General features: G+C 41.4%; 1 protein-coding gene across 1 annotated transcript in view; it reads right to left on the bottom strand.

The window, feature by feature from the left end:
• Nucleotides 1-25,012, bottom strand: part of C6H10orf90 (chromosome 6 C10orf90 homolog) — a 41,768-nt gene extending 16,756 nt beyond the window's left edge. Inside the window, exons 1-4 of the mRNA XM_075504231.1 lie at nt 24,974-25,012; nt 23,615-23,759; nt 18,203-18,297; nt 14,865-15,948 (exon numbers count right to left, since the gene is read on the bottom strand). Of these exons, the coding sequence (XP_075360346.1) occupies nt 14,865-15,948; nt 18,203-18,297; nt 23,615-23,759; nt 24,974-25,012 (1,363 nt within the window). The remainder of the gene's footprint in view (nt 1-14,864; nt 15,949-18,202; nt 18,298-23,614; nt 23,760-24,973) is intronic.
• Nucleotides 25,013-27,774: the final 2,762 nt, after the last annotated feature.

Raw genomic sequence — 27,774 nt, 5'->3', positions numbered from 1 at the left:
CAGAAAAAAACAACCCCAAATTCTATAACATGGGAACATTTTTCTTCTCGGCTCTCTAGTCCTCGTAATTTTTATTTCCTGCAAAACTGCTTTCAGTCGTATATTTTAAAAGTTGTAACTGATACAAATTTTATCATGACTGCCGTGCAGCTGTACTGCAACAAAATGTTACCGATAGAAATAATCGCAGAGGATACTCTTCATAAAAATAAACTGCCTTTCTAAATAATTTAGATACACTCTGATGGGCAGCACGGAAGGAGACAAGATACCTCTGACAAAAAGGTATGTTATGTGTCTTTCTCTCATCTCTTATTCACATCTAGGAACATTTTAGATTGGTTAAACCTGATCAGAATTATAGTTACAGATCCAGTGGTGGCTGTGATGAAAACTGAGTGGTTTCGGGATCGGGGTTTAACCTCTCTATTGGAGCGGCTGCCTCAAAAGCAGCACCTGTCTCCAACATTTTTAGTGCCCCGTTCTACCTCTGTGCAAAGCCGCAGCAGGAACCAGCAGCAAAAAGGTCCGATTTGTACAAGATACGCTTTCCTCTGAAATTGTTTTGATGAGAAGGATGTTGCACAGCAGCTACAACTGCAGGACCCTGCTATGTCAAAAGCAATAGAGCTTTTGGAGTGTGTTGGGTAAGCTCGGTGCTATACAGACCTTGAAAACCAATTCAAGCTGACCACCACTACTGCCAGCAAAACCCTAGAAAATTGAGAGCGTGGGCATATAAACACACAGAAGTGTCCATTGTCCAAGGTGCGTTTTAGGCAGACTTTTGGAGGGAGAAGAAATAGAATAGGAAAAAAAAATCAGGAAATGAAATCCAAAGAATTAGGGACAACATGGGAAGGGCATCAGGATCGACAAGGCGGGAAGAAAGAAGGTGCAGATGGGAACTATTTTCTGTCCCTGTAAACCACACGGTAGTGGTCCCTGGTAGGCAGGCACCCACATGGCCACGCACGCAGCATGACTCTGCTCTTCTTTTTTTAATAATGTGCATAAATTGTCTAGTGGCGGTCCTAGTCACAGACTGACTCGAGACCTAAAGATTTATGTAGATGGAAATGACCAATAGCTATTAAAAAATTGGTGAAAGAAGGCAAGTGAGAGATTTGGGAGATACAAGGTGTTGTGGTTTGGCCCCAGTCAGCAATTAAGTACCACCCAGCCGCTCGCTCACCCTCCGCCATCCCCCGGTGGGCTGGGGGAGAGAATCAGAAGAGCAAAAGTAAGAAAAGTCGTGGGTTGAGATAAGAACAGTTTAATAATTGGAACAACAACAACAAAAAAATGAAAACTGTAATGAGAAGGAAAACAAGAAGAGCACGAGAGAGGAACAAAACCCAGGGTAAAACAAAAAAACAAGTGATACAACCACTCACCACCCGCCGACCGATGCCCAGCCCGTCCCCGAGCAGCGATCGCTGCCCCCGGCCAACTCCCCCCGGTTTATATACGGAGCATGACGCCATACGGTATGGAACAGCCCTTTGGGCAGTGGGGGGCAGCTGTCCTGGCTGTGCCCCCTCCCAGCTTCTTGGGCGCCTGGCAGGCCATGAGAAGCTGAAAAGTCCTTGACCAGTGTAAACATTACTTAGCAACAACTAAAACATCAGTGTGTTATCAATATTATTCTCACCCTAAATCCAAAACACAGCACTATACCAGCTACTGGGAAGAAAATTAACTCTATCCCAGCTGAAACCAGGACAAAGGAAAAAAAACCCAACTGGTTTCAGACGTAAGCATAAGACCAAGCAAACAAGGCAGGGGTTGTCTCGTTCTCTGTTGTGGACATAAGATATTTAATAAACTACTGGTGCTTCATGACAAACACTTTTTTAAAAGCAGCCATGTAATTCTTTTCTCTGCTGACTCATTCTCAGCAGCTGCCCCTCTCCAAACATTTCTTTCCAATGTCTTGGTTGAGGACAGAGGGGAGATTAGAAGTGTTTTTCTTCTTTGATCCAACCCACAAGGAAGGACGACATGCCACATCATGTTAGACGCTTCCTTATCTCATAGTCATTAAGTAAAATTAGATCCTGCAGTGCGGTGTGGGAAGTTTGCAATTCACTTTCCCAATCCTTAATCCACTTGCAGTAGGTGAGAAATATTCTTTGCCACAAAATGATGGTCTCCTACACATTTTAGTGATCTGAATGGCTCATGTTTCTTTTCGGTCACCCTCTATTTCTGGGGAAATCAGAGACATTAAGGTACAGCACCTGGTGTTCTTCTCTTACCATGCAGATCAGAAAGCTTTTAACATGTTTCTTTCTGTAAACTCAACTGACCATACAGGCAGAAGGAGTCAACTTCTCAGGGGATCCTCTAGTGAGGGATTCCTGAAGACCAGCATAGACAGAAAAAATAACGTTTTTCTAATTAAATTCATTGAGATAAACCCTGTCCTAAGCAATTTCACAGCCATACAGAAAATCTGGTCAAAGCAAGAAAGTGCACACAGAGCTCCCAAATTCTAGGCTAGCATCCAAGCTCTCCCTCTTCCCTCTGGTATAACTTATTTTTCTCCTTGCTTTTCACACATTGCAAATATTTACCTTATCTTTTGTCAAAACTTCGCTCTCTTCTCAGATGGAAACAGTTTTGATGCAAATACTCTCAACAAACTGGATAGACTCAATTCTGTGCATACACTCAGCTGGAGCTTATGCACATACAGCGATCTGTTCCTCCATTCCCTGGCCGATCCCATACCTGCAGTTACACACACTGTGTTTCTACAAATGTTTTATGACATATAGAGGGAAAAAACATTGGGACAGATTAATGGGGTCATGGGCATCAAAGAGCGTTTGTGGGAGGAGGTAGAAACAGGCAGCACGGTAGGAGATGAAGAAAGCAGCAGGTAGCGTTAAGTAACTGCAGAGCGGCAGAGGAGGAAGTCTTTTCACAAAGGCAGCCAAGATACCAGAAGGATAGAGGGGAAAAAAAAAAAAAAAAAAGAGGGCAGCTAAGCCACAGAAAGAACTTGAATGGAAAACAGATTATCTCTTTAAATCATCTTTTAAATTAAAATAGTTGACTGGCCAGTAGAAAGCAGAGAGGAGAAGAAAAGAAAGTGGAAAGGAGAAAAGAGTTTCTGCTCATCCAAGGCAGCATCACAGTAGGAGATGATTTGCCTTCATATCAAGAAACGGTCTGTGCAACAAATGTCTGTGTTGTGAAGCCAAACAGCTTCTTCACTGAGATTGTCAGACCGCTCAAACCGCTGTTGCGTCCCCAGGAGAGGCTATTTGCTATGGCTGGTCATTGGTTTCCAAAACTGCAGCACGAATCGTCAGGGTGGTGAAAATGGGCTGCAAGGTAGCAAAATAAAACAGCGGAGACCAAAGCGAGCAAGAGAGTTGTCTGTAAGTCACATCTCTCTAACATCTTAGAATATGGATCGGAACAAAAGAAAGAAGAGTTGCCTGGAGTATTCACACTCCATTTACTCCTAACTACCACACTAGCTGTTTGTGGATATCGGCTTCCAAGTGTAAGTACAGTAACCTTCAAGAACCGAGAATTAAGCTGCTGGAATTTTCTTACATATAGTGCAAATGGAGACAGCCTTCCCTTCTGCACTGCACCCCTTCCCTGCTAAAAGAAATGCCACCAGTCGCATTCTGCCCATAAGGTCTGGGGATTCCCACAAAGATGTGGATTGGAGAGAAAGAAAAGACAGGCATGAACAAAACTAGGAACGGGGTCTAAAATTAAAAATAAGGATGATGGCTGCTTCTTAGCATTTTATGACAACAAAAGGATGTCTAAGAAAGAATTAAAAAAGCAAGATTCCTTAGGAAATTCACATATAAAAACACTGCATCCTTCTGCATTAAAAGTGTCTTCCTTAGATCTTGTACTAATATTATAACTAAATCTTAATCCTTCTTAGTTTCACAGTATGGTGGGGATTTTTTTTTTTTTTTAGTTAATTAAGGCAATAACAAAAGGTGCGCCTTGTTCTTGTCTAACATCAAAGGCAATCAGAATAATAACGGAGCCAATTTGGTAAATTCTTTCCTCTAACTCCCTCTTGAATTAACCTTTCAATTCAAAAGGTACACCCAGGCACAGTCAATCCCCAGGAAAACACAGCAAAGCAAAACAGACACGGTCTCCAAAGATCAGCTCCCTCATCCTCAAAGCAGCTGTCAATTATCTTCACTAACGAATGCAGATGCAAATGATATTTAGAAAAAAAAAAAAGGAAAAGGCAAAGGTACTTAAAGGTAAGATCACAGAGTTTCATTCTGTACGTTCTGGATCCATTTTTAATATACTGTGTGGGGAATTAGGACTGTTACTCTCATTAAGACTATCTGGAATTGTATATCTAAATCCCCACGCACCAAACTTGGAATATATATGCCCCTCTGAGAATAGCTAGAATTGCAACTGGATGACTGGCAATATATGTTTTTTCTATTATCCCAGCTGAAGAAAGACTTTAAAACTAATGAACAAAGACATGCAAGTGTAATGCTTTGGGAGATACCGGAGAACAAAACTCGAAGAAACAGAAAGCAGAATGACTCCATTAATAAAATTTGGCAAATATAGATCCTAGTTGTAAATGTTCAACTGCTTATAGGGGAAAAAGGAACAAAATCATAATTACATTCAGAGAAAAGTCATTTTTGCCCTATGCAAGAAAGAAAAAGACAGCAGTTCAATTCTTAAATAATGACTTAGTGAAAACCATATGATATTGGAGGAGTTAAAAATATTCTGTAAAACCAAGGGTAGGTTTTCAAAAGCTCTTTTTTTAAAGAATCCTTGATCTCTGAGTAAAATGAGTATATTGTTTTATTGTAAAGTATCTTTTTACATTTTTCTCCCTCTCCCTTCAGGGGGTTTTGCTAACAGGAAGTGACCCTGCATTACAGCAGGTTAAACTTGCCTTTCCTTGAAACATGGACAATTCAGGCAAACATACCCTTTTCCATTATTACGACATTTTTTTTTTATTTTCCTTTTACAGTGGGATAATACAGCTTTTCATACTTTCCTATAACATTCTTCCGAGCGTTTCAATGCGGATTTTTGACAATTCATGACAAAGTGCTTCTTTGAAATTGGCCAAAGTTCATTTTAACAGACGCAGCGCTACAAATCCTCCATGACCACCAAGCAAGCCTGACAAGAGGCGGCCGGGGAAGGAGACACACAGCGTTGATTCACTGTGTGTCATTAATGAGATCAGACATCATCACTGTAGGTAGGCTTTACATTACAGACCACCTGCTGTTGTTGGTTTTTTTTTTTTTTAATTTAATAAAAGCCCCATGCCCTGGGATGCTGAGCTCTCCCAGACCTCCGTGATGGGAGCTGACGCTGCCAATACCCCAAGCAGAGAGGAGCAGCAATTAACGTTCCTTAAATGTGAGAAACTTCTACCTTCTTCAAGATTTAGACTCAGGCATATGTAGGTTGTACAGAGCCCACACGTACCTCAAGCAGGCAAGCAGTGATCCATAATCCAAACCAAGACTCCAGCCTTCTGATGACAAAGACTGATGACTCAATTCCTATCATGAATCAAGTATTACCCCTGCTAAGCCATACGATCTTAGATATAAGTAAACAAACCGCATCATCTCAACAGCCTGGTAACACAGAAAAATGGAAACATTGAGAGCAATGACAATATTATTAGTTATTTCAGTGTTTGTCAAGGGATGGAAGATAGGACGGATAATTTATTGTTCAGATCGCTGCCAAGGAAAAGACATCGCTTTTAATCAGTCAACAAGCTGCAGTCTGCGAAGAGTGCTACAAAATTCAGACGTTTTTACTAAAATTTCTGCTGACCAGCAGTGGGACCTATGTCCCTAACTGCCTTTTGATGTTTGTCAAATTGCTCGTTTGCAAGAGGCGGTGTCAGATGCTGTTCAGCATTAGCATCCATGGAAACTGCCCAAGTTGCAAAAAATCCTGACAGTAACGTAGCTCTGCTCATGCTCCCTAATCAAAATGTAATGCTTAACAAGGTCTTGGATTTACCTTTCAATAAAAACCTGGGGCTGGATCCTGAGAAGCAGGGCTGGGCCACATCCTCGGCTCCATTCCCAGAATTGTCAAGACCCAAAGTCAAGGCAACTTTGCAAGCTTGAACAGAGAGAATCAGCCAGACTGTTACTCCCGACAAACGTGTCTTTGTACCTACACTAATGCTTCTTCAAACAGCCCTGCCTGGTGAGGATAAGGCTTAATTATCTCAGCTATATAAATAACACCTCAAGCTAAAAGTCTAGATTAAAAAATTATCTGTAACAAAAAAAGGTTGGGTTTTTTTCTAGCTAGCTCTTTTGTTTCCTTATTTTTTTTTCTTTTTAATGATGCTGACAGCTGTGGATACATTTCTCAGAAGGAAGATGCTTTCTTTTTGCAAAAGCTAATATTTGACTGTAGAAAGTTGTAATCATTTAAAAGAGAAAGCTTATCAAGTGTACCTAAGAGCTATTAGGCTTCAAACCTATAATCAGTCCAAAGTAGCAAGAGCCTCTTGATGTCAAGAAACAGCTTGTTTACAGAAGGCTTTTGGCAAAATTAGAGTGTAGTCCAACACTTGGCTTCAGAGCAAACAATCCCATAATGCAGCTAATCAATGGCACCTAACAATAACTCTCTCTGTGGTGAGTGCCAATTTATTTTCTCAAAACACTTTGCAAATAATTGACCAATCGTCTCTCGTGGTGTTAAATAAGGGAACGCCGCTCATTTCAGGGAGCTGATGGGTAGCAACGTGCTGCTCAGGACAGGATGTGACCACCGACTGCGCACGGAGAGGCTTGGTGGGACCAGGGTGTAATGTGCAATGACTGCACCGGCAAAAAGGAAATGTTCCTGCCTGGCACCTGCAGGAGATCATCTTACACTCTGAATCATGAGAGCGTATTATTGCCGCAGAATATTTTAGCGGTCAGGAAATAATCCGCCCACATGATTTGATTCGACTGTTTGCACCAGTGAGTTCCCAATACCCAGCTGGTCAAGAATAGCATTTGTATATTTTGCTAACATTTTTCCCCTTTGCTTCCTATGTGCTGGGACAGGATAAAAGGAAAAATATTCCCTTTTCATTAAACCTTTCATAATTTGGAGGTTGGTCAAGCACCTGGTAATTATTTTCTCATTGAAGATAATCAGTCTTAGATTTTAGACTCATGCCTGGAATCATCGTTGTTTTTCTTGTCATGCCTTTTTGGCCATGCTATACCAAAGCCATGTCTTTAACAAACCGAATGCTCCCAGGCAACTGGTCCGTAGACTGAGAGGATCTCTGTTCATATTGTTAAGAACCATGGAAATGATTATTGAAAATACTTTGAAATTTGCTGCTGTACTTTTGAGATGTTCTCTGTAACATCCACGCAACAAAACCTCAGAGTTAGACATCCGTGTTTGCATTTCAAGGATGTCATAGCCGAAGCTATCAGGTGCTATTGTAGTGACTCAAGGAGTAATCTGATGCAGTGTGACTTTAGAAAAAAAATATTCAGGATGATTCAGAACATTTAAACGGTGATTTGCAGGGTAAGAAATGTATCGACCACTTGGTATTCTCATCATGTCAAAGACACCTAGTTGTTCAGTTCTTTCTGATAATTTACCGCAGCCAGACTGAGCCAAGTACTCATTCCATAGACTTGCAGAAGAGTTGCTCCCAGTTTAAACCAAGTGTGAATAAGGGGAAAATGAGGCCCTTTACTCCAGTGGCATAATGCAGTCACTGAATCCACATAGCCCGTCTCTTTCTCTTAATCGTTATTTTAACGACTCCAGTATTCAGTCCTCCACTGCTTGCCCTGAGTGCTAACAAGTGACTTGCCCCCTCCAGAGTCCTTCACTTCAAATTGTCTCACATTTTTACCTACAACTTACCAGCTCAAGTTAGAAGTGTCCACCCTGAACAAGATGGAAAACAGTGCAAAAATCAAACCCTTAACTTCCACGTGCCAAAACACGGAAAGCTGAACCTTAATTTGGATCTTCAGCAGACAGTATGATCATCTTTGGGAAAATAATTCTGATTTATCAGTTTCACTCATAGAAATGCTGTCCATAACTTCATTAACAGGGCAGACATCCTTCTGTCTTCTGGAGAAACAATGGCCTTTCTATCCAACAGGTTCGTTGCTATGCCCCATAGTATAAAACTGAGCCTTTAATCTGCAAAAGGCATGCTTTCTGAAGGTGGGGAGCTCCTTCAACTCCAGTCAAATTATTTTGTGGTCATGCCCTTAAGCAAGTAAAAGCAAACAAACCAACAAACAAACACCTCCACAAAAAAACCCAAAACAAAAAACCCCAACCATCCCCCCAACTATGCATGGCTGCTTGTTGCCTAAAAGCACAGATAAATTGTTAAAGAACGAGTAGCTCCGTAGGAAGATGTGAGTGCTTTAATCACAGCCAGGGTCACTGTGACGTCACAGTGCCACCGAATCACCAGTGCCATCATTGGAAAGCAGCCCAGGTGAAGCTTTGGCTTACATGACCTTGAGCACCATCTCTCCCTCCTGCTTACATCTGTCACCTGCAACCTCCAACAGTGGCTATGCGTCCGTATGACAGGGCAGAAGGCCACATCACTCTTCTGAGTCCTGTAGTTTTTCTAAATAAGTGGAGTAAGAAAGAATACCCCTCCACACTGATCCCTTGCTTCTCCTCTTACACCTGATGAGCATCATCACCCCTTCCTTCTCCACACCAGATGATGGGGAAACTGACAGCAGGTATTTGAAACAAGGAGCAAAGCTCAAGAGCTTGGTACTCCATAAATGTAAAAGGGCCCTCCAGAGAAGAGGAGGCATCCCCTTCCTTCTAAGGAAAAGCTCCAAGATAAGGAGAGGCAACTGCTATTGCCCATCACACAGGTTGGGGTCTGTCTCGAAGGCTGGCGGCATCTTCCAGCGTCACTTGTAACTGAGGACTGCCAATTCCTCACCGAGTTTTCAACATCTGTGAGGACTGAGTCCTCAATTTCTCAGCATCTCATACAGTACATGAAGGTCACACTGCAGTGTGACACAGACCCAATGACACAAAACGCCTAGGCTAAGGAAAACTGACAACCTCCTCCATTTCAAATTTATACCAGATGAAGTGAAACATCAAAGGAGCTCCTTTTAATGGGCTTTTTGGCATGTGGTCCTTTGTTCTTAACAAGTCGGCACCAGCTGCTATGTCCATAATGCCAAGTCAGTAACATCCCTGGCCAGATTCTCGGCTGATGTAAATCAGTGTCACTCCTCTGAAGGCAGATATTTCTATTGGTTGACATCAGCTGAAGATTTGGCTCCTCATGCTTAGCAGGTGCAAGCTAAAGTAAAATCTTCTGTGCCATATTTCACATTTTTCCTGTCTTCACCATCACTACTGCTGTACACATTCTCAGGCTGGAGAGTTAATTAGCATCAGCTGTAGCTACTCAAGTTTCTATACAATAAATTCCATATTGTAAGGAACAGCTTTCGTCTAATTATATCTTGTTCATGTAAATATATATATATTTCCCACACACACATACTAATCTTGTACTCTGGGTTATTGCGTGGTGACTTTCCCATAAACAGAAGATGAGGTGAGAACACCAGATAGGCCACATTCATTCATCGCAACATTGCAAATACTATTTAGTAATTGAAAGTAAATACTATTAAGAGTCTTCGGTCTTAAGATTGCCTACATTAGCCCATTCTGATTACCATGAGTATATATTAGTTTAAAGGTGACCTACAAATATTTTCTTGATATACAAACGTCTCAGATACCAGGGGCTTTTCAATGTGTATTTAAAATGAAAACATTCTTTTGCTTTGCAGGTAGCAGCATATCGAAATCCCACAGCACCAGCTGTTCTGATTTTACTCCAATACAAGTATATATATATACACACACACACATATATATATACACATGCGCAAAAAAATTAAAATAGCTCTTGAAACAAATTAAAGTCCAGTTATTTACCCCTTAGTAAACATGCTGCTGGCTTCAGCACTTGTTAATAAAATTCTTGCTTAAGAAGGAAACAGAAGCCTATAATCATCTGGGGCTGTTCAACACCCCAAAAGCCCAGATCCCATCTCAGTTTTCCTCATCCACTGTCTTGGGTTGCTTTAATTAAGTAAATTATGCTTTCAAGTCACCTGCCATTCTCTTTGGGAAAAAGTATAAGCAACTACAATACCGGCTCTCTGATCTGTCTTGTTCACTGATTTAAATGTGTTCTTCCCTTTCTTGAGTGCTTCATTCCTGATCTCTGCAGGAGAAGGGACGCCGGCAGCGCAGCCCCCCCGGACACCCCCTGTGCCCGTTCTGGCTCCCAGTGCCTGCGCTCACTGCCGCCCGCGTTCACGCCCGCAGTCACAACCATCACCATTGTGTCATATTCACCTTCCACTGCTGACTCACGCGTACCTCATAATCCTGATTTCCCTACTTGTGGGTAGTTTACGTATGAGTGTGACTCATGAGATGCCCTTTCGTCATCTCCCCCCACCCTCCTTGCGCATCCTCCACATCTTCTGTATCTCAACGTAGGGCTGCGGGAGCCAGCACAGCACCTACCATCCAAACCGGATTTACATTTCTCTCCACCTCAGCTGTTCTTCCTTAATAACTCTGCACAGCAGTTTTGGGCATGACAACAAAAGAAAAACAAAAGTGTAGATGTTATAAAAGTTGAGGTGTTAGCAGAAATTATTTCAGTTTATAACGTAGCTGACGTTTGTAAAGGTGCTCAGGCATCAAGACATTTACAATTACCTAAGAAACATAAATTTAGATGTTGGCATTTATAATCTTTCATAGTAAAGTGATGATATTGTTTAATCAAGAGGTCAAAATGAATTTAAAGTTGTCCCATTTTCTTCTCTTTGCTCCTTTTTAATAATTCAGCCTAGAGCCCAGTGGGTAATATATTGTAAAAGATGGATGGAAAACTAGATATTCATGTGGAATACATTCTTCATGAAATGGAGGTGAGAAATTAAGATTAAAAATGCTCCTGTCTTTAGCAGAAACAAGACTAATCTTTTCAGTTTTAACTTACCTTGTATTTATGAGACATCAGCTACAGACAGTAAAGGAAATTGCAGCATTCACTTAAAAGCAGCGTTAGCAAGTTCTGACAGCTTGTTAAAAGCCATGACCGAAGGCCGGGTGACGCACATCGATCACCTGTGACAAGGACCTCATGGAGCTTGGCCCGGGCTTACCCTTGGTCATATCTCTGAGGTGGGTCGGGTGGCTCTCAGTGGGCCATTCGCATTAACGGGTACACGTTCCTTAAGCTGCCCGAGGGATTTAAATGCTGGCCACTCATTAAAAATAAACACAATTATATCCTACGACTCTATGTCCTCCCACAGTTCAAGTCTGACTTCACGTGTAACATGGATTTTCCAGCACTTACAGTCCAATTTCTTGCCAGATCATGGAAGTAAAGTACCCAAAGCAACGGAGTCAGTAGACGATACAGTCCATAGTGGTGAAATCACAAGATCATATTCCATCCTTGGGATGCTATAACATGAAATATGGCTTTGAATGCTAACTGAGTCTGAGGGATTTGGATTTCTAAGTATAATTACCATCCACGAGCATAGCCCAAGATTTACATTTCATTAATATGCCGAAAATATCCTTTTCATATGTGGCACATTGTGGAAATATATACCTCTGGAGATTATCTGGCCCAACCTCCTGCTGAAAGCAGGGCCTTAGATTAGGTTATCCAGGTCCACGTAAAGCCAAGTCTTGAATACTTGGATTTGAACACGAAATAGTATGAGTAATACTATAAGTGGAGTCGTCATTACTTTAGTGAAGCCACATGAAAAATCAGAAAAAAGACACTCCAAAGAGGCCATGACTCAATCATTGGCCCTATAGGAAACAGCAAACCTGGCCCCAGTACCTCTAAAGCGCAGAAGTGTTTGGGTGCTCATTCCACTTCAGATCCTAATAGGGCAGCCTATACATCCTGGAAACTACATTTACAGATTTCATACAGAAAAGTCTAGCCTTGAAAGTAATTTTTCCTTTTTTTTTTTTTTTTTTTTTTTTGGCCATGGTGATGTTATTACCACTTGTATTTCTGCTGGCAGGAAGGTATTGCCTACAGCTGGAAACTAATATAAACTCCAACTTTCTGGGTCATCAGAAATGTGACAGACAAAGCGCTCTCCGCAGCTCCTTCACCCATAAGATAACTACATTAAAGTATTAACACGGTGTCAAAAATTGTTCGCTGCCCTTTCTTTGCGACTTCTTCCTTCTCTTTAAACATTTCATTTCACAAACATTTCATTGCATAAACATATAGCAGACCAAAGCTGAGCGTAAATGGATTTGAGCTAGTAAACATTAGAGCAAAAAAATATCTAAAAGAATTGGGAATCTGTAATGGTATAAAGGACTTTGCTGGTGGGGTAGTTATTTTGCTGTGCTCGTAAAGCAGCATCTTGCAATACAGGTCTTGTAATTTTGAGCTGTATATACAGAAGTGAAGTGCCACAGCAAAAAGCAGGAAGGCAACTGTGTCCCGTTATACCTTTCTTTAGATATTTAAAACTAGTCCAGGAAAAAAAAACATATAACAGGCTGTAGGACTGTACCAGATTTGCACCAGAACGGAGTACTGGACCTAAAAGATCACTTCTCTCCCTCGCTTCACCCATTTTCGGAACTAAAGGCAACTCACTTTTTCATTTTCTCCCAGATTAAAATCATACCAATTGCCTTTCATTTTAATGAGCAGTGCGGATGTCTCATGCATTTAACTAGGTTTCTTATGATTTGTGGCTGACGGCTATGCAAGAGCTCATTACGTTGGGGATCCTGATGGGAAAGGCTGTTGTTTTGAAGCATTATTCTGGCTGTTTGTACAAATTTCACACAGGAAAGTTGTAGTAAGCTGATAAACACCTTCTTATATATCACAAAGGGGCTGATCAAGAGAAAAACGTATCTTTACATTCTACATTATTGCTTACACAAAAGGTGGAAGCAGTTAAAAAGGTAACACTTCCCATGTTTATTTACACCTGTATTCTTGTGTACACAAATGGTGGAAATCTTTTTTCAAAAAACAGTATTTCTCAGCTGGTTACCTCACTTATTTCCTCTTTTTAGTAAAACTGTGGAACCATGAGCAGTGTCCTATTTCACTTTCTAATTACTTCAAGTAAAAGTGATTCTTTCGTGACCACCACTGTATTAGCAAGCCCAGGAAAGTCTCAATATTATCCTAATCTTTGTTTCTGTAGTATATCACAGAGAGACCTTAGATGGCGTTGAACAAAGCCTTGAATGCATGGTACTTTCTATGGAAACTTCAGGAGGACATTGTGATTTGAAATTAGGATGGGATGCAATGAAGTCTGAACCTGAAACACTTAATTTGCTGGTGTCAGTCAGTGGAAGGTCCTCACCAACCCTCACCCCTTCACATTTCTTCCTTGCTTTAGCACTGGTTGGCATCTTCCCTCTCCTGCTCCCCACTGCGCCATCTCCCCTTCAACAACAGACAACCTGGATTACACTTATAAAGAAATATTTTATCATCTCAGGCTTTCTTCAGCAGCCAGCCTGATGGGTGCTTCACCCTGCAGACCCACGGGGCTTTCACTTAGGGGCCTGACTCTGGAATCACTGACATCGCCGGTTTCTCTGTGGAAAATCCTGGCTCTGTTGATAATTTTCTTTAAGGCTAAAGCAGGAGGCCTCCGAATCAAGCAGTGCCTTCTCACTGTTTGCACCTTGATAACTGCAAGAGCAGTCGCACTGATTTCGGGCACGGGAAAGCGAGTACCGCAGTAAGAGCAAGGTGCAAAGGGACGGTGCAGCCCGGGTTTTGTACCTTGTCCAGCCCGTGAGACAGCACACAACTTCTCATCTTTCTCATTTTTTCCCATTTGCACACTGGGAAGATGAAGGTACAAATGAATCTTAGGAAGTAGCTTACGTTCATATACTCACCCTTAGATCAAAAAGGCCATATAAGAACAAGGCAATTGCAATTAAATGTAGCCCAAGGTCGCAGGATACATGGGGGGTAAGTTTTAACCTTAGTGTTTTTGGTACAAACCAGGCTAACTCATTGACATTCTTCCCATCCACACTCCCTTCCTGGAGAGTCAATAAACTCAGCTGTGGTTACTCAAGTGCACTGCAAAATAGCTGCCACGGCCCAGTGCAGCAGAAGCTATACCACTCTGGGCATGAAGCAATCCCCACGGTACCTTTCCCTTCCCCGAGAGCAATGTTGCAAAGAAAATTTCATGTTTGCAAAATGCAAACATGTTTGCAACAAACGTGTTAAAGATTTGTAAACCATTTACCTGGAGCCATTAGTTATAAAGGCCTGGGCTTATTACTATAGTCTTCTAAATATAAGCTGAAAATGATAATTTTTAATGGCAAGGAGCACAAAACCAAGCTCAGTGCAGCCATCTCCTTAATCTCACACCTTGAAATTCAGCCCTTATACAAAGAAAGACCTAATTATTTTCAGGGGATAAGCGCTTGCATGTTGCTGGGAGAAAAAAAAAATAAATTACAGTTATAAATGGTTAAAAATAGAGATTTAATGCAGAAAACACAGGCAGAGTTTTCTCTAGCATCTGATGAGCAGCATGCATCACTAGCATGGCAAATATATTCATGGTAGTCCTGGAACTGAAAACGTCTGGGTTGTGCTCTGACTCACCGTGACTTTGCAGAAGCAAAGATTACTATTATCTGCTCACATAAAATCACTGTGGTGGGTCTGTTCCAGCCTGAACTTCTGCTCCAACAGGCTGAGGTTTATGGAAATCACTTACCTGCCTCATCACTTGAATTAGGAAGATGGAGAGAAAATGTAGTGTGATAGCTGCCAGATTGCTTATCATCGTCTTTCTTTGGTGTTACTACGTTATTAGGTCCTCTGGGTATATCCACGAATGCTGGAAGTTCAGAGACAAAGACACTTTGCAAAGGGTATTTACTACCCAAATCGCCTTCATTTGTTGTCTCTCTATTAATTACATTCTTTTCTGTTAAGTCTGCACTCCAGTTTGATCTGAGTGGAGTCTTGTTTTCTCCTAGGAGCTTTGTCTTAAATATCTCCTCTATTGGCTCTCCATTAGCTATGCCATCTACTCCATCTGCTGTTAATCTAGACGAACTGCAATTTATATTGAAGGACAACGCTGATCTATGAATTTTTTGGCATTTAATTCGAGGTTGGTCAATGCACACATTGAGCGACTTGTCTAAATAATAGATGGTATTTGGACACTGCTGAGAAATCTGAAGGTGGACACATGAGACGAATGAAGGTGGTACTTTCTCTCTCCCGTCACTTCTTTGAAGACCCACGCCGTTCTCCTTGTTTCCAGGGTCAAAAATCCCCTTTTGTGGCTCTTCACCTAATTGTGAGCAAGATTCAGAAATCTTTAATGGAGAGACATTTGGGTTTGCACGGCCCGGTGGAGGCCAGCGACAGAGGGCAGCAGGGACTTTGCTCGAGGTGGGGGACACGGCGTTGGGCTCTTGCACAGCCCCAGCTCCACGTGCTGGGTTGCTGGAGCCTGCAGCAACACGCCTGGCTGTAATAGTTATGGAGGCAAACCCCTTCTGCTGGTTTTGACACTCTTTTCCCTCTGTGATGGGAGAGTCCGATGGAGACGTGGTGTCATCGAAAGATGCCTGAATTTCTAATCTGCTGGGAAGTACGGCAAATGCTCTTTTAATGTTGACTGAACCATGGTTAGCCAAGTATTGCTTCATGTGATAAGCACTGGGCTGGGGGATCATGGACTGCATAGGCAAAGCGGGCTGATTTTCTTTTGATTTATTCTCATCAATTATCTGCGAAATGACTATCGGTGAAATCAGTTTTGTATTTTGTGATGACAGAGATTCCTGCAAATGAAAAGATTCAAATTATCAACATACGCTATCATAATATATGTAACTGTTTCTCATCTACCATCTACACTAGGCAGTTTTGTTCGAGATTTGTTAACTTTCTATTAATCCTAACATTTTTGTCATTTAAAAACACACGCTCTTGAAATCAGCCCCGAATTGTCTGGGAGACTTCAATGAAAACCTTATCACTCTGGTGCAAAAAAATATTAAAATTTAAAAAGTGTATTCTATACTATTATTTTCAGTATGTAACCCATTGTTGCAGCTGGGATTTGTGGCTGCTATGTTTCTTTAGAAACGGTCATGTTAAAGGCAATTGCCAGTTTCAGAGTCTAAACTGCTCTTTCACGATGGTCTGCTGGAATTAAAAATGCAGTTAAATATATTATGGATCATTAGCCTGAAGGTCCAAATGTGCCATCACATGCTGCAGAGGACATGTGTGCACCAGGGTCACGACTGCTCTACAACCTCACCAGTTATAAGCATGGAAAAACTTCTCCATGATCCCTCCCACAAAAGTGATACAATTTCCTATATGGGCTCCGGGTACTATTTTAATTCATTAGTTCCCTCTTGCTTATCGTTACTTGGTGGCACCTATCAATGGTGTAAAACCACATATGTCCAAGATTGATTGACAGTGGCCCAGATTCATTTTTCCAACCATGACAGTAAACATCTATCTTGATAGACCGCACATTACTTCACTGGATGTGATAAAGGAGGTGTTTTTACATTAAAGCTGTCTGACAAAGAGTAAACCTGAGTTTAAAATCTCCTGCTATTATTATCCACATGGTCACATAAGTCACATGCAATAAAGCATCCGGCCTAATCTCATTGCTGCTGTAAATTGGCTGATTAGACTGCTCCTGCCCTGTGTTCCTAGGTCTCCCGATCCTAATAGAAAAAACCCCACTGAATTGGCGTGCAAATTCTGAGGATTAGCTCCATAATGAAAGCTCAGTCAAGTTCATTCGGGGTTTAGGTGCCATTTGCTAGCGGTACTGCTCCTGCTTGTTATGAATTCATCTCAGTCATATCTGGGCGTCTATCATCTGATAATCAATGTCGGTACTCGACAAGTATTTCACAAAACATAATATTCTTCTTCCTCAAGGAAGACTATGTGAGTGACGGAGTTGCGACCTCCCAGGTGCCGCGGTCATCCTTCGCAGGGCTTGGGTGCCAGAGACGGGACCCTGCGCCAAAGCCCATGGGGAAAACCATTCCTGCGCTCCTGTCCCCCGCGCACGGAAACAACACGGAAAACAGGCTCCTGGTAACTCTTGGGAAGGCTGATTTGGGAACCCAAAGAGGGAGAGTTAGATCAAGAGTTTATTAACGAGGTGAAATGCCAGGTAAATTTTATCAACTCTTTAAACCAGCTGCCTGTGGTTTTGACAATTCAATAATTTCACAGCCCCAGGGAAAGCATTTTCTTCCTTTGTTTCTTTCATGGATTGTAACGACATTTGCCTCATATTTTCTGCACTGCGTTTACTTCTACCTACGGGTTTAAGACCTTTGCATGCCTTCCAAAACTCTCGACTTCCCCGAGATTTCTACAGGGCACCAAAGAAGAATGTTGCTTGAAATACTTTATTTTGGATGCATTTCTCATGCTCCAGTAGTTATTTTGACATTTATTTCTTTTGTTAAGGACTACACAGATGGAGACATCCTGCAAGAGTCCAAAGGCATGTCAAAAATGCTCCCGATTAGCTTCAAACTCATGCACTGATATTTTAAATAATTTGCTTTTCCTTTTTCTGCTTGAGTATATGTATTATTCCCTCCTCCCAACCTTTGGCAAAGAAATGGATCTTTAAGGTTTGACCAGCTGATCCTATGCTCGTTGCGAGCTTTCAAGCTTCACTGCATCTTGTGAAAAAAAATACTCACTTACACAACGTAATTGTGGTGAACTGAAAACCTCAGGCTTTATCTTGAGAACATCTGAGGCAGAGTGTACTGATATTTGGGATACCACTTGATTTAGTCTCCTGAGGTGTTTTTAACAACTCTTTTTCCCCCACAAAACATACAATTTTTTTCCCCCTCACCAAGAGCACATTGAATCACAACATTTAGCCATCATTTTATTTGGCATTTCTGCTGCCTAAGCTAAGCCTAGCTGAATAAAACCAAGCCCAAATACGCTGCTCAGCAATCACTGATTGTTTTTTAAACCTGAATGCATTCTGCTGACTGCTATCTAAACATAACTTATTTATTTTACCTTGGTAGAGCTTGATTTTCTCTCCGCAGCACCCTCCCGCTGAAGGCCTGTGCATGTCCTCTGACCGTCAGCACCCCATCGCTTTTGTGTCACTCCTGGGGGAAAAAAACGCGGAGAAAGTAACATTATTTTCAGTGTCCTGGAGGAGATGAGTTAGAAAACGTGGTTTTAAATGGAGCGCAGGCAGGAGGGAAAGAGCGACTGTAAATGATCTGATTGCCCTGGGATCTTGTTATCGGAGGGATCCTGTTTCTCCCTCTTCCCAGGAGACGCACTTGAAACACCCCTGGGATCCTGTTGCAAAGATGTGTTTGTGGACAGTCTCAGAACGCGTTCAGGGCCGATCCAAAGCTTGAATATCTCTGCTTTTGATTTCCGTGGCTTCAGGCATGAGTGTGGAGGAACGGGGGCAGATGGGAAAGGCGGATTTCAACAAGTGTCACTTTTGTGTAGTCTGCAGAACTGGGAGCACAAAGGAGCACGTTAATGGGCTGGATGCTATGAGTTTGATTTCAGTTGAACTAAGTCACCTTCACATTTAAAGAACTACAGTAATTTTAAATCGTATTCACAAATTCTATTACATCATAACTTTTCTAGTTCAGTGATAACTAACTATTACATCAGTCTCTGATTTTGTCATCTTTTCTCTTCTGTGAGCGCTAGCCTGTCTGCAGCTTTGTACACAGAGCTAATCCCCATATAACACGGAGTCTGGGCTATTGCAGTGATGCATTACATCTGCTGTCAACAGTTTTGCCAGAAATTACATTACTTTCTATTTTGTAATAAGGATCCAAAATTAATTTTCAAAAATTTTCTATTTGGACTGAAATCTCTTGACATTACTGGCTGTTGCTTTATAGCAACAAGTCACACCACTGGTAAGACCTTTTGTATTTTTTTTCTTTCACTTAGGCAGCCTGCCACAGAAATTGATAATGTTTTACTAAGCAGAATTTCAGTTTACATGTAACATTATATTAACAAAAGAATATAAATCAGCTCCACTTTAAGAAGTGTTCATCAAAGCATATCCACCATAGCAGGCTTCATGACTTCATCTCCTTGGGTGCAGCTATGGAGTAGAAGGGAAAGAGGGGGAAGGTATGAGGTCTATCCCCATCAAGAGATCTCCTTGAGTCCCACCACAGAACAGCAATCACAAAACACTAACAGGATGTTTGACGAACCTTCTGCTTTAATAAAGTATAGCAAGGTATACTTTAATACTTTACTTGCACAGCTTCAAGATGCCAATGCCACTGTGTATATTCATAGCTGGCATGAAAAAAAGAGGTTTGCTTTTGTCATTGAGCAAAAGAAGGTCCTGAGCAACAGAGAAAACAGCTGGACTCATTAGCCACAGTATGGAAAAAAAGATAATCCAGAAAATAGCCGGAGCAGAGGGCCCACTACACATCCTTTGGCAAAGAAATAATGCACGGTTGCAACAGTGAAAATGCAATGAACTTGATCTAGCACTGGATCATGGTAACTGCTGGCACAAAACATGGGCGAGATGCCCTTGGAGCCTGCTCCTCACCCTGTTGTGGTACACAGTGAGGAGGTGCTGCGCTTTCAGTGAAGGACAAAATCTACCTGCATCCACAAGCACTAGGATAGGGGTAACTGCGGGGTGAGCCTTATGGAAGGGTTATTTTCAGTGTATCAGTACCCTGGTGAGTTACATGCAAATACCTGCACGATGAAGAGCTGCTACATATGCTGTCTTATTTACTTTTTAAAACAACTAAAGAGGGAATAACACGCAGAGAAGGATAAAGAAGAAATTCTCGGAATGAATGAAGGCAAGACCTCAAAAAATCCAAAGGTTTGATAAAAAAACCATATGTAATGAAAGTGACAGCTTCAACTAAGTTATCAATATTTTCCTCAAAGGCTTTCTTATGAAAACCACAGTTGTCCGAGATGGAGCTGGAAAGCTACAACAGGAGAACATCAACTTGTGAATGTCAACCAGTGCGCAAGGAAATCCAGAAGGCTGGCTGGAGATAAATCAGATCCAGACAGGCATGTTTTGCCAGATGGCCTTTCATGAATTTCATTCAAATGTATTTTCAGTACAAGAGAAAGACTGAGTACTACAGGGTGAAACAAGAACAAGTTGTCAAAGTCCACACAGTAGATTACATCTAATATGCAAGTTATTCTTATCAAAGTAACCTCCTGTGATTAGCAGTAATCTGTAGGTAGGACCTTCCAATTTCACACAGATCCCTTGGAATAGATTCGTTCATTCTTGCTTGTTTAACTTTAAAAAGTAGCTGTTTCTGGAGCAGGAGAGAGAGGATGAATGAGGTGGGAAGAAGAAGACGAGGAAATATTTATTATCTTTGCTCAATCACCCAGAGTGGAGTTTTGCACTGCATTTTGTACCGTATCCTGTGCAATGACATTCTCGTATTACTATGGGAATCCTGTTGTTGGAAAACACTCAGACTTTTGGCAAGTCATTTAATCTAGTTGCTGAAATAGATTAAATGGCATTGGTGGCAAAAGCTCTGGTATTTTTCATGATATTATTAAATCTATTCTTGGAAGCTTCACATTTGTTAATTCATGTCAACAGAACAAGCAAAAAACCCACCAAATCTTTAAAAAGAGCCTGAATCTGTGTTTGAAATAAAGACACTTCAGGGAGCACAAGGGTTTAGCTGAGATGTGTCACATACAGAGTTTTCATACAAATTCTCATCGCTGACAAAACACATTGCACTCTAACTCTTGTTACACAACGAAATGCAAAGTTCAGTTTTTCCCTGGTGCGAAAGCATGAAAGAAATGGCATTTCGAGTACTTCCCATCTCTGTGGGGAGTATGAGAAACTTATTTCTGAGTTGAAATCCTAAGGATTTGTTTAACCTCCCCAGACCTTCCCTTCCCACTGCGACCCACCTCTCCAGCTTACAAACGGGAGATGCGATGAGGAATAGAGGAGCAGTTGCTGGCATATGAACTTTGTCCTATTACATCTTCACTCTTTTTATTTTCTTTCCCCACAAATACTGTTTGTTGAACCAAATGATACGCTCCTTGGCAAGGCATCTGGACATCCGGCTACAGACCAGGGTTTTCCTAATTACGGAGTGCAGCTGGAACCGATTCTCCCAGTCTCGAGTGCCTGGATGTCTGCCTCGGGCCAACTGGCAGACAGCTCAGATAATGATTCAGAAAAGATGTACTTGTAAATCAGCTTGCTAAAACACAGATAGATTGCAAAGGTGAGGGTGCTGGTGAAAAATAGTGTACCGCGAATATTTGGCATGCACAAGACAGCCCAGTTTGTAGCCAGCAGAGGTTTTGTATAAAACTCGAGACACACATCAAAATAGTCCATGGATAATGCTATTTTGCCAGTGTTTCAGGTCTTTGCTAGACACATACAGTCTGACATGCTGGGGAGGGGTTGTTTGATGATGGCCAGAGTGACACTGGGCAGAGCTGGAGTGACTTTGGAGCACTGGCCTTGGCCTCATCTCCAGTTTTTGTCATCAAAGTTGCCTATTTCATTCATTTACTATTCATATGCTGACAATTTTCAAATGCGTGTCAGCACTTCTGATCTCCTCCGCTCTGCTCCAAGCCCTGCTTGCCACGCACTGACAGGTCTGCCATCCCCTCTGAGCCACCAGCATCACCTCAAAATGAACTCCTCTGGAGGCCCCAGGAACCTCCAGCGCTTCCCTCAAAACATCATAAAACAGCATTGCAGAACAAATACACCGGTGTGAAAAGGGGACAACTTCTCCACTTTACCAAAAAATTACATTTTCGTTGATCCTCAGACCACCATCTAAGAGACCTGCAAGGGGGGTCGGGCTCCCTCCCAGGTCCATGGCAGCCAGGGTCCCTATAGCCCTCAGGTCAGCGCTCCTGATTACCCAAAAACGCTCTAATTCCCCCCGTGGGACACAGGAGCTAAAGGACATAGATGGCTTAGCTGCAGGGTCAGGCACCAGAGCAGACACTCAGCTAGTAACAATGTCTTTGGCATCACTTAAAACTTTTTTTTTAAGCCTTTTTCTGCTTCTATGCATTATTCCTACTGTAAGTTATCAGCAGATAAACCATATCATTAAAATCAACTTGGAGGAATTCATTTATACTTTATTCTGTTTAAAACATTACATTTGTTTACATTTTCTTGTGACTTATTTAATTCAAATACCTGAGGAAGCCTTGAGGAAGAGGGTATCGTCATTAAAGATTCACCATGCTCCCTCTCAGTCGGGGCTGGGAGAGATCATCATTCACTACTTCAGATCTGAAGTGAGTCATCCAGAAAAACCATCCAGACATTACAGATACATCTAAGATGAAAGCCAAGTCAGAATGAACACCAGAACCAAATCCACGTCTTCTGGTCTTCATATGTCATAAAGAAAGAATATCATAAAATTGCAGAGAGCATTGTCATCTAAAATAAAACTGAACAATGAAGTTAAAGTTCACATGCCTGGTACAAAAAGTAGAGACAGATGAATGCTGAAAACCCCACCTTATACCGAGGTCCCTGCTGATATTAAATTGATTTATAGGGAATCTACTGGCGAACGTTGTGTTTACTTATTAGTGGAGAGAGTGATGCATCTCCAGAAAGCCTTGACACAGGCACAGTCTTGCCATCTGCCAAGGACATTATCCTGAGCCTTCAGAAGTGATGTTAAGTTCAAGGAAGAGGTGAGGTGTTGCGTTGACGATGGTCCGAAGGCAGCATCCCAGTGAAGACGGGGCACAGGCAGGGCAGGAAGGCAGCCCCATAGCCACACATGGATTTTACTCTCTCACGGTCTCATAATAATACACCTGATGTTCATCTCTGCAGGATTTGACATTCGGCTACCTTCATGTAAGAAGAGACAGCAGTTTTCACTAGGATACTTAAGGAGCACACGATGTCATCCCGATAGCTCGAAGACAGCTAGAAACCACACTGTACTTACCCATCAAGAGAGGAGGACAGAGGCAGAGTACGTCAGCCCTGTTACAGCATCTTTGCTGAACTTCTTATAAGAAGTAGCATGCACCTACTTACAATGGGGGTCAAATGGCAATATAGATTTAGAGGGGGAGAAAGCAGCTGCCAACTCTTTTCTTGAAATCTTTCTTGTCGTGAAAAAAAGCCAAACCAATACAAACAAGTACCTTGCCACAAAAGAAAGTACTTGAACACGGTTGCACAAAGATAACAGTATTTTAAGGCAGCTGTGTTGGGAAGATTTTCAAATCAGAGTAAGCAAAACAGCCTGAAATCATTTCAGTCTGAACAGGATTCATTATGTAAACAAAATAGAAAAATATTTTTTTAAGATGTCAGGATGGATTTTCTTCTATTACAAGTAGCATCATGAGATTTGTTAACTGAATTATCTTTCCCTGCTTGCACACCTTGAAGCTGTAGCTGGCTGCCTGCAGAGATGATTACAGGATCTGCCATGGAATGGACAAATGAGTTCTGGTCTGCTATCAAAAAGCCAGAAGTCATAAATCTCTCATTATCCGTGCCATTAGAAGCAAGGTGCTCATCAGGGGGCTAGAAAGAGCACAGGAATTATATCTTGAAACCCATGCATAAGAGAAAAAATATTGTGTTTTCATTATGCATTGCTATTACTCTTTATCTTCACTTAATAAAATAAAGTGGGGAATCACCCCCAGCATATCCATCACACACACAGAGACAAAACTAAGTAGATTCTTGACTTTCTCCTTTTTCCCTTTCTCCTCCTCTTCCAAGTTTTATTTCTTTTTTTTCCCTTTTTTTAAAATTTTCAGTGGTGTGGGGAGGAACACATTCCTGGCTTTCTCTAGGCAACATAAGCTTACGCTGACAAATCTCGGTCCCTAGAAGCAGTGATTAACTCACCAAACCGGCCGAAGCCCAGCTGTGTGGACATAACTCAGGCCAAAGACTCAAATGGGAGTACACAGGAAGATTTAACTGACATAGGTTTGATATCTTCAGCCTAAATAACCTGGTCTGTCATCGGAGCTCCCTGCTGGAGCACTTCTGAGATCTTTATAAAGTGTGGTAGGAGGGGAATGGGGAGCTCAGAAACAGGGTATTAGAGGGAGGATATCTGTAAGGCATGGAGATTTGGGGTGGATCACGAGGGATAATAGTGTTTAATAGCCAAATCATTCTCTTTCATAATTTTTCTTCAGTAGTTTCATTGTAGAAATGGAAGAGATACCATAAATGTCACAGGTTCCTATTCCTGTGGCAGTGAGAGGAAGAACTGGAGACAAGGAGCAAGCCATCAAGTTCCCCAAGGCTGATGAGCCAAGCAACGAAAGTCTTGAACGGTTCCTCCCACTTTGGTGGGACTGGCTTCCACCCATCTCTTTGCACTGCTAAAAGCAATGCAATATTGTCCCTATATTTCACCATGATTCTGGGAGATAGATACTTTTGTATAATTTGGACACATTTTCCTAAGAAGATTTTGCAAAGCCGTGAGAGATGGTGCATGAGCAGCAAAAAACCCAAACTCTCCTTGAAGAAGAGGACTCCCCTCTAGGTAATCCTGGCAAATTCCGATTCCTGTATGAGGTGCTCCCTCCTCACACCAAGGTAAGGGGCAGCACAAGGAAGATGACACCTTTGGTTTCTCATCAAAGTTCCTGTTTGGTGGCCATCTTATTTTTTGGAAAGCTGCTGACACTAAAATGTTATTTGGGATTTTTTAAACAATTCCTTCTGTGGGGCCTCAGCAGCTCTGGAAGCAGCATCTGCAGAGGAATCACCTGGAGCAGTTTTGTCCTGGAGCTGACATTGGGGACCATGCGGGAAAAGGCAGATCGATGGCAACTAAATGGAGATGAAGAGCTGACAGGCGCTGAAAGTCTGTCACTGGCATGGCACAGGAGGCAGGAGAGGAGAACAACCAAGAGCACGGCGATCACTGGAGGCCTGCTGTTTCATGTAAGAAATATGTAACACTGACTTTTGGGTTAGAAAAACTTGAATAAACCATTTAAATATGAACACTAGGTGTGCCTGAAGTTTGTACAGAAAAGAAGGTAGACAGGAGATAGAGACAAAGAAAGGAGATGAGTCCAAGCAACATCTACATTTAAAGTTTTCAGGTTCCACTTATCTCTAATTTTAGGGCATTCTGAATACTACTCCTGGTTCAGATCCTTGCACTAAGATTCATTAGTACCTATTGTAATATTATTTGGCTTATTGACCACTGAGCACCTAATGTAGTCTCAAAATAAAGATGTAACTAAGGGAAACATTTCATACAGAAAGAGCTATTGGAAGGGATCCTCTACCACTCTCAGAGTCCCCTTCACAGCATATTATTAAGACATCCCCATTGTAGTGACCACGTCCGTTTTTGAAAGTACAAGAATGTTTGAGATAGCCAGAAAATTCTTAAGTCACTGTAAACATGACAAATACTATGCATAAGCAAACAAAGAAAAAGCAGTTCTGCAGCCAAAAAGTATATTTATGAAGAGTTATTTTAAGTGGTATTACGTGTATTCATGTAAAGGTCATAACATGCACAGAATTTGATGGTACAAATGGGTTTTGTAAATAAAAATTCCAGTCTTACTCAGAACTGGTAGCAATTACAAAACAGGCACATTTGTCTAAAGCTGCTTATGCATAATATGAGCTAGAGGTAATTGTTTTGGCCTCAGCAATTCAATATTTCTTACATTTATCTGCTTTTGTAAAAGCACAACTTTAAGACAAGAAACTGTAGAGAGGACAAGAGAAAAACCTGTGTGCTGTCTGTTATGCATGCATTTTATGACTCAATATATATCCTGCTGCAGGGATTTTTCACCATGCTTTTGCTTAACAATGGTATTTGCTTTATTGATTTTTTTTTTTCCTTTTAATACTCTTAATACAGTGGTGGCTCCAGAAAATGATGTGTGCTGTGAGTACAGATGCTTTTGTCAAGACATCAAAGCAGCATTTCCAGCACACATCTATATTAGACCAATTTTGTTTCCAAAACAAAGAAACAGGATGTTCACATGAGCCAAATTTGACACTGAACGATTTGTACAACGGAACTAAACTCAGTGGAGCACCAGTCATGCCAGATTTAATATAGACTTTTCATGTTACTTTTGTATAATAGAAGCATTCATTTTTGTGTAATACTTGGGATATTATTTCTTTCTGGAAAGTCTTTCGCATTAACTGCTGTGATTACAGACATCAGAAACTGCTTGATAATAGGGGATGCAGTAGGCTAGAACCAAAAGAAAAAATCACTGTTCGCAGGATAAAAACACAATAGCTAAGATTTAAATAAATACGAAGCCTAAAACGTTAAGTTTCTAAGTCACTAGTTTGATCACAAAGTAAATAGTTTTATTTTGCGTAATTTAAGAATATTACGCAGCTCCCACTAATTTCAGTTGCCACTGACTTGCCTCGACTCTAAATCTGACGACTCGTCATGCAGCTGAACTTAGTAATTATTCTACCACGTAAAACTTTTCAGTTGGTGGAATAATACCTACATTTGCCTTTTGAAGGGAAAGTGAAAAACAAATCGCTATTCATAGCATGCTTTTACCATGCGGCCGTGATTTGTTTGATCTTGGAATTAGCCCTTTTGAGTTCCATTGCAACAGGTTTAGAAACACAGATCATGCTAGAGATTAAAACAAAAACGTAGTAATACGAACATAAGACAGGGCATGGCGGATTTTGTTTTTATCACCAGGTTCAACAAAAGATAATTGGCAATTGCCTTTTTTTTTTTTTTTTTTAAATCTCTAAGGCTTTCAATTCAGAATTGGAGGGTGCAGAAAAGCTTGGAATTGATGATTAAATGTTAAAGCCCTCAGAACCGTGCTTTTTGGTGTCTTTTAAATACCGGTTGGCAGGGAATGAAATTTAGAGTTCTCAAGCTCTCTTTTGGCTGTGGGTGTCACCCGAATGAGAAGGAGCGGGGCTGGGAGCTGTCAGCACCCACCCGGCCCCACCGGCCGAGCAGCCCGGCTGGACCAGGCAGCCACGGCTCCTCTTCCAAAAAGCAATAACCTGCTGCCTAGCAACAACCCAAAACTCATGATTGTTTGTATATTCCATTTCTTGTGCAAAACTAAAAGCTCAGATCCCAAATTATTGCATTCAGCAACATCAGAGCTGCAACAGATGGATAAGAAAACGCATTTTCCCTTACATGCTGCAAGACTTCCTTGCTCTGCAGTGTTGCATTCGTAAAATATACACACAGCCTCCAACACATTTTGATGCAAGACCAAGCTGGAAAATATTTCAATATGTGAATAGCTATTTTCACAATAGTTGTCCCCTAGGACCTACTTCTATGAATAAAGTAATCCACATACCTATACATTTTAATGATGAGGGCACTAAGACTGATTTAGGACCAAGCACAAAGGGTCATGTTCTCTCGGGCATGAGTATGCCGGATAGCATGACACAACTACGCTTGCAGGAAAGTTGTCCCTGTGTTTTAGAAGTCCTGTTTTTTTCCTAATTATTATTTACTGCGAGTGAAACAAAGAAAAAAAAAAAACCCACAACCCTTTTGCACTGTGCT

This window comes from Mycteria americana, chromosome 6 (genome assembly GCF_035582795.1).
Source record: "Mycteria americana isolate JAX WOST 10 ecotype Jacksonville Zoo and Gardens chromosome 6, USCA_MyAme_1.0, whole genome shotgun sequence".
NCBI classification, from domain to species: Eukaryota; Metazoa; Chordata; class Aves; order Ciconiiformes; family Ciconiidae; genus Mycteria; species Mycteria americana.
The sequence above is the reverse complement of the archived record's forward strand: the minus strand, read 5'-3'. Positions and strand labels throughout refer to the sequence as shown.